We start from the raw sequence: 17,813 nt of genomic DNA, 5'->3' as shown, positions 1-17,813 counted from the left end.
TTCCAACTGGAGTGCTCGCAGGCCAGTGTTTCCCAGTTGTCAGTGTTTATACTACATTTTTAAAGATTTGCCTTGAGACAGGCAAGTCTAAAGAGAGATGCTATGTATAATATTTAAGACAAGAAACAGGGTTTGTAGAGAAATTTCAGACAACTGCAACACACTTCAAACAGTCTGATTAGTGCAAATACTGATTATATATGCAGCTGGGGGAATTCCAATCCCCCTGCCCGACCCTGGAAAGTTGAACATCAACTAGCCTTGATACATCAACAGAGACCACATTCTTGGAGTACATCTACTGCATGCGTATATTACGAATTGAAAGTGCTGGTTATTACCATTATGGTTTGGGTCCAACATACCTTATGAACCATCTCCTCATATGGAGAAGAAGCTCCTTTCTACATTACAACAGTGGGGGAAGTCTGGTTGGTTGAGACACTGGAGAGGGCCATACCTAGATTATTGAACTCCTTTCCCTGGGAAATTCGTTTGGCCCCCTCGCCCATCATCTGACTTGTCAGGTCAAGTAGTTTTTAAAACCTCATCTGCAGTACCTGTTCTGAAATGTTTTGCATTATTATTAATATTCCCTTTTGAAATTGCTGTATGTCACCTTGACTGCTGTGATTGCAACAGATAGTTGAGGCAACGGAAGAACACAAGAAGAGCTTGCTTGCTCAGGCCAGTGACCCATCTAGTCCAGCATCCTGTTCTCATAGTGGCCAACCAGATGCTTGTGGGAATCCACACAAGCATGGTCTGAACGCAAGAGCATTCCCCACTCCCTTGCAGCTTCCAGCAACTGGTAATCAGAGCACCAGCCTCTCTCTTTTTTGCCATCTAGGGTGTCTGATGCTAGCTTGCTGGATATGTTGCTAATGTGCACTATGACTCAAGACAGCAGTCCCAGTGGCCATGCTTTCAAGTGAGGAATCACTGGTTCATGCGAAAACAGAAAAGAAATAAAGAAGTTGATTCAGAGCCTGGCATTCAAGAGTACATTAAATAATTTAGGTAGCAAACTGTTGCATTCCAATACAGCCCCATAAACAAGAGGGACAAAACAGCGAAGATCTGAATACTGTCTGCACCGTGGCTAAGTTAATGCAAGGGCAAACTGGAATGAGAGCCAGGCCTGTTACAATCTAGGGTCTCATGTGCTATTGTTAACTACAGTCAAAGAAGAAAACAGCTACAGACATTCTTGCCCTAACAAGCTCTAAGGAAAGCTGTGCATCCCCATTAGCTGTAACCAGGTCACCGATGCTTTTGCTCAACTGTCATGTGAACAATACATTCTCCTACAAGGGGAACAATTAAAACACTGGTTTGTGTAATTATTGATGCTGCCTGTCCACTTAGATTCAGTAGTGAATTAGCCTTCAACATGAAAGAAAGGTGTGACTGTTTTTCAGGACCCATCTTCCTTCCTAATTATATGTGCTCCAACAACTTGAATCTGACTATAGTCCTAGCTGCGTTGTTGCCTTGCCATTAGCTTATTTGCGGAAGGAGGTAGGGTGGCTATCTGAAAGCATCACAAGACAAAAACTTATAAAGTAAGGATGAAGAACGGCTGTGTTTTGGGCAAAGAAACTGTTCCTCAAGGCCACCGTATGCTAGCAAGATAATGTGTGCTATTTCTTGTATGCTCAGGTGGCAAACTTGCACAAACGATGACATGAGATGCATTTGGATTACTCTGTAAAAGCATGTGCATAATAGGGACGTGGAAGGGATTTATTTCAGCTCACATTTAAAGGTGAAGCTACCTAATTTACACTTTACAAAACTATCTGTGAAGCTAAACACAGCTGTCCTTTTGAAACCCATACTTCTCCAAATTTTGCAATGCTTTTCTCTAGCCAAGTAATGTGCACAAAAAGCATATACTGGGGCAAGGGGTGCATAAAATGTGTATATTAGTGAAAGCAACATACAAAAAATGTGACGTATTAGTGAAATTTCTTTTGAAAAATGTGTTCATTAGGCAAATGGGTGGAAATTGCAGGGAAGCCATTTTCCCTACTAATAAGACCTCTTTGACAATGGGTCAGTCTGGGAGTTGGTGGGCTGCCCTTTGCTGGAGGTACTTTAGCAGAAGAAAGAGACCCATCTCTCAGGGATGCTGTAACTGCATCTTGAATGGCAGTTTCTATGCTCAAGCAGGGGGTTGGACTAGGCAGCCTCAAATGACCCTTCTGACTCTTCTATAAGTCCACTTCTATAGGCCAGACTCAAAACTTGTAGAAATTTGCCTTGCATTGGAGGTCACACGATAAGTTTCCTTAGACTGAGAGACCAAAATGCCCTGAAATATTGATGCTCCATCTTAGCTTGTTTCTGCAGTTACTTAAAAAACAACAAGAACAACAACCCAAAACAGCTGTTTGATCTTTGGTTGCATGAATTTCAGTTGGTTACTTGGGAAGAGCCTGGAATGACACTGATTCAATTCTAGGACAGCTGGCGAGATGCAGGCAGAGCCAAGGTTTATAAAAATGCTTTTCTAAATAGAAAGTGACAGAACATTACTTTGTTTCTGGAAACATTTCCCGGAAAAAACACCAATAACTTTACCTCAGCTTTCCCCCCAACATTAACCCCAAATGCTAACTATGCCATACTGTTGCAAGGATAGAAAATGGCTGCCACAAGCCTTTGTGTCTATTTGTGAACCAACATGTGTGACCTGGAGCTGACCCTGGGCTTACCCAATACCCTTTTCTCAGGGCACAACTCAACTCTAGCAAGAGGGAAAGGCAGAAAATTGAAGGATGCTGAGCAGTGGCGGGAAAGAGAGCTGGATTTCCTAAGAGACAGATAGGAGAAACCTGCTTCTTAACATCTGAAAGAACCTGGGAGCAACAGCCATTTTTAGTTCTTGCATACCAGTGGCTACTGATGAAAGACTCGTTTTGGCAAACTCGCCCCCTTTTGCTTTATTGACGATGGCCACCTGATTCACCTTTCTTTTACGGTAGGTGGCACCTGCTCCCTTCTTGGCCACCAATGGTTGGCGGTCACAGTTCCCTCACAAAGCCTCCTCCGTATGACACTGCATCTTGACTTAAGTCACACACAGAGAGGGCTTCTCAGGAGAAGATGGTGACCACCATTGTTTTGGCTACCAAGAGGAACACTGGCACCCACATCACCATAATCCATTCTGTGGTTTTTTACTACAACAGACTTGGCATAGCTACTGTTCTGGGAAGAGGATGATGAAAGAGAAAGGTTTACTGTGTGAGTCGTTTGCGGAAGACTTGACAGAACAGTACTGGATCTGAGGCATCTACACTGAGAAGTTCCAAATAGCAGAGAGAGATTATTATTATATATTTATTAATACCCCCCGTGGGTCTCAAGAAGGCTTACAGATAAAAATAAAAACCATTGAAACATAGAAAAACACTAATTAAAAAGTAATGAAACATTGATCTCTCTCTCTGTGTGTAAATCTATTAAAACCACACAAATAATTACAATAAAATCAGCATGGCACCAGTAACCTGTCCCCAACCTGGTGCCCTTGGAGTGTTTTGTGGTACAACGCCCATCATCCCTGACCACTGGGCATGCATGCTGAAGGGAGTTCTAGTCCAAAAATACATGGAAGGCTGGATCAGTGGTTCATAAGAAGGAATCTATGGCAGCTACAGAGTTTGCTGGATAGAACTGCTTGGAGCAGCCATGATCTTACCCCCTTCCATTTCATGGTCTTCCCAAGCCCATTAAGAGAAGGAAATGGATTGTAACCTGGTACATCAAGTTCTACACACTGGCTGTCTGATAGATACAAACACTTAAACGGACCATCCACTAGGCATATATGTCAAATGGAGAAATCACTCTGCTCATATAAAAAACCCCGTACAGTGGTACCTCGGGTTAAGTACTTAATTCGTTCCGGAGGTCTGTTCCACTTTAGCTAATGGGAAGCACCACTTTAGCTAATGGGACCTCCTACTGCTGCTACGCCGCCAGAGCACGATTTCTGTTCTTAAGCGGAGTTCTTAACCTAAAGCGTACTTAACCCGAGGTAGCACTGTAGTTTCACCTGTGTTGATCAAATGGATATGTATATACTGGTACTTAAAAATAAAAATAAGACCGACTACTCTTAAAATAAATCTCCCAGTCTCTTTGCCCCTCTCCATTTGACCCCTTGGTTAACATCCTATATAATGCTTGCTCATTAAGCCACTTAGACTTTTGATTGAGTTGTCTTGGTATAACGTGCAAATACACATTATGTTCATTTTCCAAATCACATTTGGTTTTCTGCGTATCTTCTTTTGCTTCCAAGATGTGCTTCCCAAGAATGTCAGATTCTGATTTCTCCTCTATAGGAGGAAATTCAGTGAACAAGTTTTAAAAGAATACTTCTAGATCACAGACTTGGAGAAGCAATAATTTTTCCTTCCTTCCTTCCTTTTTGGAACACTATCACTCCTTTCCAGGAAGAACAGCTCAGTTTTTTTCTGTTTTAAAGAGAGTAGCAACATGGACCCTGCCTTTTCAGGCTATATATAACAGATTTACTATATTCATCTCCTCCAGTTTTTATACCATGATGTAAGCTGACCTCATAATTGTGTCATCCTCTATATTTACAGCCCAGTAACACCTTTCTGGCAGTTCACAAGGGCCACTGAATTTATGGAGGCAATAACAAGTCAGGTGTTTTACGGATTGCCTGTGCATCTCAGAAATAAAATAAATAAATAAATAAATTCAGGACTATAAAGTGAGGTGGTTGGAATACAGTGTTTGTATCTTTACTATGCTTCCCCTCGCCATGGTTTTTTTGTTTTTTTAGATAACTAAAAAAAAAAAAAGGAAATCTCCAACACAACACAGTTAAGCTGTGCAATCCTGTTTGTAACTGCAGGTTTTTAAATGTGTTCTGATGTATTTCAATTATTGTTTTTAAGCTTGTTTGTTTATACTTCATATTTTATAACAGGGGTCAGCAACCTTTTTCAGCCGTGAGCCGGTCCACGGTCCCTCAGACCATGTGGTGGGCCGGACTATATTTTGAGGGGGGGAAATGAATGAATTCCTATGCCCCACAAATAACCCAGAGATGCATTTTAAATAAAAGGACACATTCTACTCATGTAAAAACACGCTGATTCCCAGACCGTCCCCGGGTCGGATTGAGAAGGTGATTGGGCCTTAGGTTGCCTACCCCTGTTTTATAACATTGTTTTTAAATGTTGTAAGGCGCCTTGAGAGAAATGCAGTATTTTAAGATATCAAATAAATAAACAAAGCATTTCACTAGGAAGTAGGTTGAATTGAGGTTAATGGAGCCTACTCCCTAGCAAGTCTACCCAGGACTGCAGCCACAATGGAGTGTTTTGGACTATATCAGATTAATTCCACAGGCTACAGTGGAAATAGAAGAGCTTCAATCCATGTGCTCCAAATTTCACTGGGCTGCAGAATGTGTTTCAAAGTGCTAAAAAGAATAAAATTTCACCTGGACACCTGGATAAAAGGACTGGGAGAGATAGGTTTAGACCCCCCCCTTTAAAACAATAATACTGCACACTAGTAACTTTGGGAAGGTCACTGTCTAAGCCCCGATTCTTTATCTGCAGAATGAAAAAACAAACAAACCTGCTATCTGCCCAATGAAAACAGGAGGGTGGAAATCTAAGACAGCCAAAAGTCCTCAGTATTTATAGAATCATAGAACTGCAGTGTTGGAAACATCTTGTTTCATATAGTGACTAATCAGTTGCCTTGAAGCAGCCCACGAAAAGTCAAGAGTGGAAGGAGTACATAATACTTGCTCGCCAAAGGATGAACCAATGCTGAGAGCTCCTTTCCTTTTCCTTACAAGAACAATTCTATCAGAGATGCCTGTGGGAGAGGATGGAGCTTATTTCCCATTGTCAACCTGTCTGCCAGAAATCCTGAACCCAATTTAGGCCACATCGCAGAGAGGAGCCATCTTGTTATGCATTTGATTTATGTCCCGCTGCATCCCATGGCTCAGTTTGGCCGACAGCCATTTTTCTAAATGTTAATAGTTCTGTTTCTATAGGCTCACCTACGGAATCAAATGGGTTTGATGATGAAAGTGCCCAAACAAATGGGCAGATGGATGGCAGGGGTTGAGGGGTGAGACAACTAGTGGGTGCAACCCTGCTCCCCCGCTCCATGCAGTTGTGTGTCACGTGGAATTCACGCTCAAAGAGACATCATGCCACAATATCTGGGATTATAAAAAGGAACTGATTTCAAAAGTGTCTGATAAGGGATGGAATCAATTCCAGGCCTTATCAGTGAGATAAACGTTAGTTTTAGATGGTATCTTGTAAGTAAATGTTGGGAAATTAATGATTTTGCCTAAAAGGGAGAAGCGATGTATATTGGAAAGCTGCCAGAAACAGAGGGTTTAGTGAAACTGGCCCCCACTGGGGGCGCAGGCGCAAAAATCTGCATGATGCATATGTGTGTGGAGATGCACTGATCAAACATGGGAGATGCTTCCCGTCCTTCTCACACCGTGGCACAAAGGTGTGTGAGTTTTTTTTTGCCCTTCCTACCTTGCCCTTACTCCAGACACTTGGGTTGTGTGAAATGTACTGATTTGTAATGTAGCTACTCAGGTAAAGTGATTCCCCCCCCCCCGGGGGTGCCAGCGCTGATACAGCTCCTTGCCAAGGGCGCAAGGGATCCTAGGCACACCTCTAGCCAGAAGCCAAATAAACACAACTTATTTTAGAATATGATTAACACTGAGGAAACCCCCACATCAAGTGGTAGAAAACGACTTCCATTCAAAGCTAGATTGGAGCCAACCCCAATGTAGCACAAGCTGAAAATAGGAACAGGTGTTTTCAGTTGCAGCCTTATGGCGTACACCAGGCATAGGCAAACTCGGCCCTCCAGATGTTTTGGGACTACAGCTCCCATCATCCCTGACCACTGGTCCTGTTAGCTAGGTATGATGGGAGTTGTAGTCCCAAAACATCTGGAGGGCCAGGTTTGCCTATGCCTGGTGTACACTCTGCCCCGCAGAGCCTATAACATTGATCACATACAAACAAAAAATTCAGCAAAAATATTACATAACGACTAAATACAGCTATCTACAACTCCAGACAGACTTGTAGCATTTTCACCAATGAGCCTTAAATTGGTTTAACTTCTCAAATCTACATTTGAAATACTAATATCTACATTGTCAAGAATGAACGTTCTGTGTGCCTCACATGAACAACGTGAACATGTGCATGCAACAGCTCCAAGGTGCACTGAGTGTCATATGTGAAAACATTCTGGGATGGACACGGTCCTGCCTCCATCTGGGAGCCTTGCTCTTGCTTCACGCATTCTGCAGCTCTCAGCTCTAAAGCTAAGCTCTCACCTTTCTCAGTCTGGCCTGTTTTACCCTCTACAATGTATTTCTGCTGTTGTAGGCAGTTTATATGGCAATTTGTCACTTTGTCCCTTTGGGCATCCCTGCGCTCACTGTGGAAAGGCAACCATATGGTTACCATCAGCTGTCAATTGGCAGGGGACCAATATGGGCTGAAGTACCCATTCTCGTGTTTCTTGAAACATGCACATCCCACTCCTCCAATGGAGCTGCACAGATATGCCTTTGGAGACAGTTAGCTTTAACTTCAACACAGAAACCAGGAGTGGATGAATCTGCCTATTTCTCATCCACAGCACCTTTGCATGTTTTAACCTATTATTCTGCTCTGTTCCTTTTCCCCATGAATCTGTACTGTTAAAAACTTCTCTAAATACCTATTTCAAAGCCTGTTTTCTCTCAGTACACACATTTAAATGCTTATTTTGATAGGCTTGAAATACCAAGAACTGTGTTTCATGATTCTGATAAGCGCAAGATCTATTGGGTAGCTGAGTTCCGATCTATACATTTATTTCATAAAATTTATGCGGTTTGATTGAAAAAAGAAGAGAAAATCTCAAAGCACTTTGCAAAATTTACAGCTAGACAAAAAAATTAAAATACTAAAACAGACCTCAACTTTCTAAGCGCGTGGTTAGATTTCTGTTTAAACTAAATACAGTGAAGGCATCTGCTTGAACTCAACAAGCCGGGAGTTCCAAAGTTTTGGTGCTGTCACACTGACTAAACCATTGAGTTCTTACAAATACAGGAGTATTATGTGGCCCCTGTAGTATTGCTAATTCCACCAATTGAAGTGGTCGAGTGGGACATGCGGGGAGGGGGGGGAGGTGAGAGCTGTGGATCAGGACATTCGATATACACTTTTGAATCCCTAAACTAAACCTCATTCCGCTGTATTAAGCCCACTGCATTTTGTTCTGACTTGAATGGATATATACTATTCTTCTTTGCCTTTCTGATATGTTTGTGAATTGTCAGCATGACTCCTCAAATTGTATTTTTCTCTCGGCCAGAGGTTTTCAAACTGTGTTTGAAGGAATCCTGGGGTTTCTTGGAAGCTTATTAGGTTTCTGTAATGAGAATATCCGTAATTGAGGACAACCCCTAAAAGCTAGCTTCTTCTCCATTACAGCTTTTAAGCTGCAATATGTGGCTGTAGAAGAGGCTTGGGTATGCACTCTCAGTTCACACAGGAACCCATTGAGCCTGGACCAGAGGTCCATGTGAATGTCTGTGCCCCTTGAATATTCTACGGTATGCGCTGCAAGCGGCTGCTGTGGCAGAGATTCATGCAGAAATAAGAGAGACAGGTGAACTTCCCTTGGCTCCCATCAGATCAGCTTAGAAGTGAGTTACAGTATACTATTTCCTTGGAATTGGAAAATGACTTCACTTAGTAAACCAATCCAGGCAGCTCTTCAGTGTGGTGCCTAGCAAAGCAACGGAGACATTTTCTCTGTGGCTTAAAAGCAGGCTGTTTCAAAGAGTAGCTCCTAGAGATTCAGGGAGTGGGACACAAAATCCCAGTCTTCCCTTTTACCTCACCCCCCCGGGGGGGATTGCGCCTCCCCTCCATTTTTCTTAGGGGCAGCTCTTTGAAAGTCTCCCAGAAAAGCCACGAGGACATTTCTTAATGGCTTTTCTAGATGGCTCTTAGGCACAGCTGCCGCCTGAAACGTAAGGGATAGGGATCCCCCCCCCCCGCATGAGAGACACAAGCTAAAAAGGTTCCCTGTGGGGGTGGGCTTTCTCTCCTAGCCCCCCCCTTTCCTGGCAGGCTTGCTCACACTTCTGCTTGTCCCATGCCTAGAAAGCACAGGTCCAAAAGGTTTTCTGCTTCTTCCATGCTTTCTAGGCACATATCCGAGTGGTTTTTGCTTGTCCCACCACTTTCTCCAGGAAAACCCACTGTATGCCGCTGAATTGGGACAAATGCTGATCTGCAGAAAAAACAATAGCTCTGATTCAGCAGTGGACAGCGGGTTTCCCCAGGGAAAAGCAGCAGGACAAGCTGGAATGTGGGGATAGGAATTCTAGGACTTCTTGTGTTTGCTACTCCAAGCAGTACTAAACCCCTCAAAGTTGTTTCGGACGCCAAGTCCAGTGAAGTTATCCAAGAAAGGGACACTTGAAAGTAGGAAGTTTGAAAACAACTGCCCTATGCCAAAATTGCCAGTCCCCTCTAGCGTTTCATTACATGACTAGCACCAAAGACTTCCAAACAAATCTTTCAGTGCTTTCCAATATGGTTCTTTTCCAATGTCAACATTAACATTGCATGGCAGCTTCTAGGAATAAGGACCCTACCCCAAACACGGTTGAACCCCACATCCGCAGCCCTCCTTGCATGTCTTCCTCTCACATTCAGACATGCACACATAAATGTTAGCAGCTACAAAGTTTTATGTGTGCGTGGAGAAAGCGGAGAGGGTGGACATCTCTTTCTCAGGCACAATAGCTGAAAACAAGATTCTACCAAAGAAAAGTCATATTGATCAGTTCTTTAGAACATTCTGAACACATCCTTGTTGCCTGGGCTATAAACAGCAGCTTACCGTGGGTTGGAATGGGAAAGAGGGTTCATTTCTTTCTGATAGTGACATCCTTGATTGACAGGCTGTGGAAGACAAGAAGCAGGAGTGAGAAATGTATTTTGCCAATGTTCTTTCAGCCTCGAAGCTATTATTAACCATTTCACGCAATCAATACATATGCAATGCTTGGAGTTAGAAAAGTAAATAGATGAGACCCTACTTCCTAATGGCGGGGGTCACGAAAGGGAGGGAAGGAATGAGGAGGGAAGGGTAACAATGGGAGAATCCATGTAGAATAACCATGCCTTATAATATAGGTGCCCTCCCCAAGTCAGGAAAATAATGCAACATTTTGTATTTATGAAAAGAAAGTAACGTCATGCTGGTCTGAAGGATGGGAGAAAAGTCTGAGTATATTCATGATTTGGTAAGATTCCTCAGTGGTAATCATCTGCATTTTCTCTCTCACTTGCACTTTTGCAAATTTCTGTATTTTCATCAGTTGGCCACATGCACAAAAACACTAGGTATAATTGATTTTAATTTTAATATTTAAATTCTCGTTTTAAATACACTATTCATAATTTCAGAAAAATGCTTTGAGTCTGATTTAGTAACAAGGCAATTTTTTATATTTTAAGAAGATTTAAAAGTCACATTAAAGAAATTATTACACCCTGACAGCTAAGCAGAGTAATATGTAGTTCTCAAAGTTATTATGTTCATTTTGGACTGACAGTTTGGAGCAGCTGCTAAACAATTTACAGTATACTTCAACATTTTTCCCCTGACAGCCTAGTTATTACATTTCATTTCTTGGTAAACTATCACTGGCTAGAAAGTATAGTTTTTATTATATCACTTTTGTAAGTTGCCTGAGAGCATCTGTTCATGCATTTGCCTTGCATCCCGGTATCTTCACAGGCCGAGAGACAATTCTACCCCCAACCCCCAAATATGACTAAAGATACGAATAGAAGGGCAACAGAGAATCAAGCAGCTTAACGGATGAAAACGCCAAACCTAGCATAGGACTAAGGTCAAAGTACACGGGAAAAGTAATTGAATACATAAAGCTGAGTATTTATTATTCAAGAATGTACAAAGCATATGAACTGAAACTTGCATCAAAGATAAATGGGAGACAAAAAACAGCCTTCTGGTGGTGCTGTTGCCATAGATTAGGGACAAAGAGGTTATATAAAATTAGCCAATATTTAGAACAGAAAGCCTTGTTTTCTGGTGAGAAGCTGCCTATAATCTATATGGAAAAAATTAGCAAAGATTTGATGAGCCAGTAACAGTGGGGGAAATATGATTAATTGGAAAAGGCAAGATTTTATTGTTTCACACAAGAGAAGAATGCACAAAATACAATTTTCTCCAGGATCATCAATGCAAGGAAAACTTTACAAATACGGTAAGTCCCCTTATTGATAAGTTCCTTTCGTTGTTAAACACACATATTAGGACAGTTGCACACTGCAGAATACAAAATGACATTGGGGCACAGCTGTTTGGCTTCACTTGTGTAAAGCATAATTCTTATGTGGGGTTCAATTTTCATCAGCGCAAGAGCTGTGAGTGGTAAAAGAGTACAAAAAATTAAGTCAAAATCTGCCTTGCCTAACAGCAAAAATTCAAGATCGCAGACAGAATGGAAAAAACTCATAAGCTTATTCATGCATTATTTGCATGCAATGATGATTAATTTGCATGTGATGACTTTTAGACCTGCCAACATCACACCTGCCCTTTAGAACAACTGTGCACATTTTGGCTGTGCAGGTGCCCCAATTGCACGGTGGTCTACAAGTGAGCAGGAGCTCATGTATCAAGTTTTCCTTACACACAACCACACACAATGTGTTGTTGTTGCTGCTGCTGCAGGAAAGAGATGTAAAGTCAGGGGTGGGGATAAAAGATAAACCAAAACATGCCACAGCCCTCACATGAGTAGTGAGTGAATAGTTCCATGGTGTTTTCATCCCAAATGGGCATGTACCTTATATCTTAAACTGGGGTGAGATGCCAGTGAAATGCCTTTTGTTTGATGCAGAAGATAACTCTTAATTCATTCCAGAGAGGGCAGTCTGGAAGGTCACATATTACAAACCTCAGAATCTATAGCCTTCATAGTTGCAGAACACAAGTGGAAAGTGACAGTAATCAGAAATATATATTATGCTGTCAGGTCTCACAATTTCATTTCCAGTCTCATAATTACTCATTGATTTTGAACACCAGGAATTAGCAGCAATAGGCCCTCTGTCCTCTCACATGATGAACAATGAGTTTGTGGGTGGGGCTGAGAGATGTCCTTTGAAATTGCAACTGGGATAGCTCAGCCAGTAAAGCATGAGACACTTCATCTCAGGGTCATGGGTTCAGGCCCCAGATTCCTGCATTGCAGGGGGTTGGACTAGATGATCCTCATGGTCCCTTCCAACTCGACAATTCTTTAATTCTATTAATAATTTTCTGAACACTGAGGCACAGAGTTGTCATTTTGGGTTCTAGACTTTGCCAAACATCTGCCCCAATCCAGTTAATGAGATTTGTACAAGGAAGCAGACTCCTGCCAACATTTCACTTGATGGATCTGGAATTGTAGGTGCAAACTGGATGCATGTACAATTGTGGATATAGTCTGGATGTGTTACCTTGCTACCTGCTTTACATTGCTACGGAAGTCACCAAAATACATGCAGTTGGGAGAACTCTTGAGTCAGCTGATCTACAGAAGGGCAAAAATTGGTATCAATGGTCATTTATACTTGCCCGCTTTGGAAAGAATAATGGAATCAAGCAGGCTTTGGAAAAGAATAATGGAGTCAACTTTTCATACAGAAAGGTTTTTTACTAGGCAAAAAGCGGAAGCATGTTGGAAGGACAGCTTAAGGAAACTTGCCTTTCAGCTCAGTGGCTTTTTGAACAGGCAACGAATTTCAATTGCCAGTGTTGTCAAATTGACATAGCATAAAACTTTATACTCTCCACTAAACTAAACCAAAACAGTTCCAAAAGTCAAGTTCATAGATTGCAATGTGTAAAGATAGCCAACATCAGAATCCACTGAATGATTACTTGGGTTCTGAATGGTTCATTTGTTTGAAAAGTGTCTTAACAGAATTTTGGTCTCAAGTTAAAAACTGAGAGAGAGAGAGAGAGAGAGAGAGAGAGAGAGAGAGAGAGAGATCTATAAAGAGGTCTAGTTTTCTGTAGGGAGGCACCCACAAAACATTCATCACTAGTTGCAGCTACATCTAATTATACTTTTAAATGAGTAATTCATTATATCTTAATGCTTAAAAAAAACACAAGAGAGACACATTAGTCCAAAGTGTACAGAAGCTGATCAAAGTGCTCACTTTGAACCCCAACATGAGTTTGGTAAGTATTTTTGTTCTAAAATTAGGTAAAACTACAATGGGCATGTACTGTATAATCAATCACGTAACGGGGATAATTGAGATTTGGAAGCCAGTATATTCTTTTTGAGATGGGTGATAGGCTGAGCTGGGTTTCCCAGAGGAAGTAAGAGTTTTGCTTGTTATTAAATGGATCACATTTACATGGAAACTGAGATGTGCACCCATTTTACAGACTTTTAAATTTCTTTCAATCACTTACAAAATACTCAGACATATGCAAAAGGCTATGCAAAAAAGAAAAAAAGAAAAGAAAAGCATTCAAGAGTGCTTTGTTACTGAACATTGGGGTAAGGATGCACTGTATGTTTTTAAAATTTATTTATTTATCTATCATATTTATTAAATTTCTATACTGCCCTCCAACCGAAGATCATAAAGGGCCTGGAAACGAAATCTTATGAAGAATGGTTGAGATATGTTTTAGGTATGTTTAGCCTGGTAAACAGGAGACTGAGAGGGGATATGATAGCCATCTTCAAACATCTCAAGGGCTGTCACATGGAAGATGGAGCAAGCTTGTTTTCTCCTGCTCTGGAGGGCAGGACCCAAACCAATGGCTTCAAGTTACAAGGAGATTCTGACTAAAGGTCAGGAAATCTTTCTGAAAGGAAGAGCTGATTGGCAGTGGAACTGACTCCCACAAGAGGTGGTGGACCTTCCTTCCTTGGAGGTTTATAAGCAGAGGTTGGATACAAATTTATACTGTAATTTTATGTTGTGAACCAACCTAAGATCTATGGATGAATGGTGCTATAAAAATGTAAATAATAATAATAATAATAATAATAATAATAATAATAATAATAATGTATGATCTAGTTAAGATTCTTGCATTGCAGAGGGTTGGACTAGATGACCCTCTGGGTCCCCTTCAACTCTACAATTCTATGATCACAGGACAATTTACAATTTAAAAAGACAAAAATACCAAGCATAGTAAAAACAGCAGCACACCCCCATAGCAGACTGTACTGGACCAGATCGATTGGAAGAAATGAATTAGAATAACACAGAATCGTGTGTTCATATGAAAAGAGGAGAGACCGACATGGAATAGAAGGAAACAAGCAATGGGAGCATATGAAGATTAACAATGATGCGAAGACAGCTTGCATGAGATGTATGGGCTTGCTCTGTCACAGGCTCGTGAGGTGCCTCAAATGCTTTGACAGCTCAGCATTAGCCTCAACATTCCCTTGTACCCTTGTATATGTTTATTAATTTTTGGGAATGCAATTGTAAAACACCAACAGAATGCACAAATTAATCAAATGATTTTTTAAAATACCTATAATAGTATCTGTTAAGATCACACCGTATATTATGCACTGTCTGGAGACAGCCAATCAGGTCATGTACAGTGGTGCCCCGCTAGACGAAAATAATTCGTTCTGCGAAAATTTTCGTCTAGCGGGTTTTTCGTCTTGCGGAGCGGCAATGACAGCCGCGCTCCGCAAAACGAAAAAAAAAAACAAAAAATTTTCGTCTTGCGAGGCAGCCCCATAGACTTTTTCGTCTAGCGGGACAGCCTTCCGCTAGACGAATGCCTTCATCTAGCAAGTTTTTCGTCTAGCGAGGCATTTGTCTAGCGGGGCACCACTGTATCCACAGAAAAGGAGAAATGACTGCTGGGAGGAGCATAGAGAGAAAAATCACCATGGTGCACCTGTAGCAGAAAAATCGGACACCTTCATCTGCCCCAGCTGCAATAAAACACGTCTCTCGACAAAATGCTATTTTCATAGAAGAATGGAGGCCAGTGGTGGACTACCTATCAAATCATCATTCTTATATGAAATCACATGTGGGATTTGAGATACAAGCAATGCAGAGAATGGATTTGGGGAGCTTAGAAAATAAATGCAGGTGTGTTTTAATGCAGCTATTAATGGGGAATTAAAAAAAAAATCAGGGAAGGAGGGACAGGATGTCCAGAAGAAAATGTGTAAGAAACCCGATACATATGTTCTAGTTACAAGTAGGTAGCCGTGTTGGTCTGCCATAGTTGAAACAAAAATTAAAAATTCCTTCCAGTAGCACCTTAGAAACCAACTAAGTTTGTTATTGGTATGAGCTTTCATGTGCTACTGGAAGGAATTTTTAAATTTTGTTTCTGATACATATGATTGGAGTTAATAATTTGGAAGATTTAATAAAAATCATTGTAAAAAAAAGAAAGAAAAGAAAACATGTCTCTCCCGTTCTGGTCTCTACAGCCACAGCAGGCACTGTAACTTTCTAACAGTTTGACTTTACCCCCAAAGGAGCATTCTTCTATTGTTTTTTGAGACAGATGGATCCCAACAATAATCATGTACTATATTAAGGACTAGGCTGTTTTATCCATCTAACACAGACCTAAGTTTCTATAGTTGCTGTGAGACTAAATTTATATGCAGCCTATTTCAGGATCACACCATGAAACTAACAAAGCTGGTGGAGAAGGAAGGCAGTTGAACACCTCTATGCATGATGGGATGTCTGGTGAGTGGCATGGGTGGTGCCCAAGGGCAAAGCAGTAAATGGCTATTTTGAAACAAAACTGCTTCCTTCCTTCCAAAGGAAGTAGAGCATCTTATTACAATAGACTGTGATTGTTCAAGCGTCATACAGAACAAATAATACAAAAAAATTGCTGAGGTGCTGGAGCGGACATATTCTTAATTGCCTCTGGAGAGCTGAGTAGATTCTGCATTCTGGCTATAACTCCCATAAAGGAAAGGGGTGGTAACTACAATGGGCAGCGGAGCACTTTTGAAATACCATGGATTTTTGGATATAAAAAATGAGTGCCATTCTTCCCTCTGTAATATAGTATTTTTAAAGTATGTATTATACTGAACATTAGGACATTTTCAAGTCAACATAAATGTTATAATCGTCCCCTCTCCCAAGGAAAAGACGAATATTCAAACCTTATCTTTCTAGCCTGAAAAGATTATTTCAGCTTAAAAGGTAGCTTATGGTTCTCCGCCCACTTGCAAAAATAAAGGATTTTTACTCCGATCACTTGCTTTTGAAGAATGATATAGAGTAATACTGAAATCCTTTTGGAGCAAAAACCAAAGCTCAGCGATAGAGCACATGCATTGTCTGCAGAAGATCTCAGGTTCAAAACTTTGAATCTCCAGTTAAGAGGATCAAGCAAGCAGGTGACCTTTTCCTCACACTCTTAAGAACCTCTGCCAGTCATGGTAAGCTATATTTGGGCTTGATGGTCTAATAGTTCGACGTGTGCTTTAGACACACTTAGGAGTAAGGCCCATTGAACACAGAGGGATGCTGAGTAAACATGCTCAGGAATGGACAGCATGTATCTCAATATACATTCATATTCAGAAAGACAGGTCCCACGTCATTCTAGCAGTAGCTTTGAGTTGTTTCAGAAGCATCTATCTTCAGTGACGAAAGCAGAGTTGTCCAGAGTGCAGAAACAGAAGCTCTGGGTGGCAATTGCAGGAAGACAAGATTTTGGCCAAACTTTAGGAGGAAACATCCTAATGGTTAGAGCTGTTTGGCAGTGTGACTGACTGCCTTGGGAGTTGATGGGGTTTTTGTTGTTGTTGCTGGAGGCATTTAAACAGAGCCATCTGCCACTGATGCTGTAGCTGCACCCTGCACATTATTACTCCATGGAAGGGCTCTTGAATGTGTTTGAAACTCTCCTAAGAACCTTACTGCCACTGTTGGAAAGTTTTATCAGTAACGCACGGCTGCAGAGTTTACTCATGAGTCATAAGCATCTATGCGGACATCGCTTAAAGAACATAAAGGTATAGAAAAAAAAGTTTGTATATTTCCAGGATCTATAGGATTTAGGAACCTTCTCAAGCCAACACAAACCTTTAAATGAGCCCAGAAGAACTATGGGCTCCACTAGGAGAACATATAGAAGGCATGCTCAATCTTACCGCTGGGAGACATGAGTTCCAGGTGGTTGTGTCATCACTGCTTGCACTGATGCTGATATTACAGTTGTCTATCTGAGATGCACTCAACCCATGTGAAGGTCCGTTATCTTCCAGCTCTTCATTCTGTTGCCTTTTCATACTAGCCAACATTTGCAGTTCAGAAGCACTCATGTTGCTCGGCTGGTAGTTTCTCCAGTCATACTCCTATGAATTGTATTGAAATGAAATAAAATGAAATGAAATGAAATGTGAGGGTGGTACTGGAAGGAATCACTATGGAGAAGACATGCACACTTTTCTACAGCAGTTGAAAAGAACTAATATTTCTTGCAAGGAAAGGAGGCCATGTGATATTTGCAGCAGGGAAAAGCATTCATTAATACACACACCAGCTTCTGCTATGGATAATAACTGCATCGACAACTTAACCGAAAGGACATTGAATAAAAATACAGCTATGTGGGACAGCTTGTATTCTAGTAGTTTTGAGACTTGCATGGTGTATAAAGCTGTTGAAATACAA

The 17,813-nt window shown here is 41.2% G+C and overlaps 1 protein-coding gene across 4 annotated transcripts in view; it reads right to left on the bottom strand.

Annotated features, from left to right (window-relative positions):
• CFAP20DC (CFAP20 domain containing) overlaps window positions 1–17,813 on the bottom strand; it is a 140,876-nt gene that overhangs the window by 28,890 nt on the left and 94,173 nt on the right. For all 4 annotated transcript variants that reach the window (XM_033141326.1, XM_033141325.1, XM_033141327.1 and 1 more), the window contains 2 exons: window positions 17,291–17,494; window positions 9,967–10,028 (listed from right to left, as the gene is read on the bottom strand). In XM_033141326.1, coding sequence (XP_032997217.1) covers window positions 9,967–10,028; window positions 17,291–17,494 — 266 coding nt within the window. The remainder of the gene's footprint in view (window positions 1–9,966; window positions 10,029–17,290; window positions 17,495–17,813) is intronic.

This window comes from Lacerta agilis, chromosome 2, assembly GCF_009819535.1.
Source record: "Lacerta agilis isolate rLacAgi1 chromosome 2, rLacAgi1.pri, whole genome shotgun sequence".
In the NCBI taxonomy this organism is placed as follows: Eukaryota; Metazoa; Chordata; class Lepidosauria; order Squamata; family Lacertidae; genus Lacerta; species Lacerta agilis.
The sequence above is the reverse complement of the archived record's forward strand: the minus strand, read 5'-3'. Positions and strand labels throughout refer to the sequence as shown.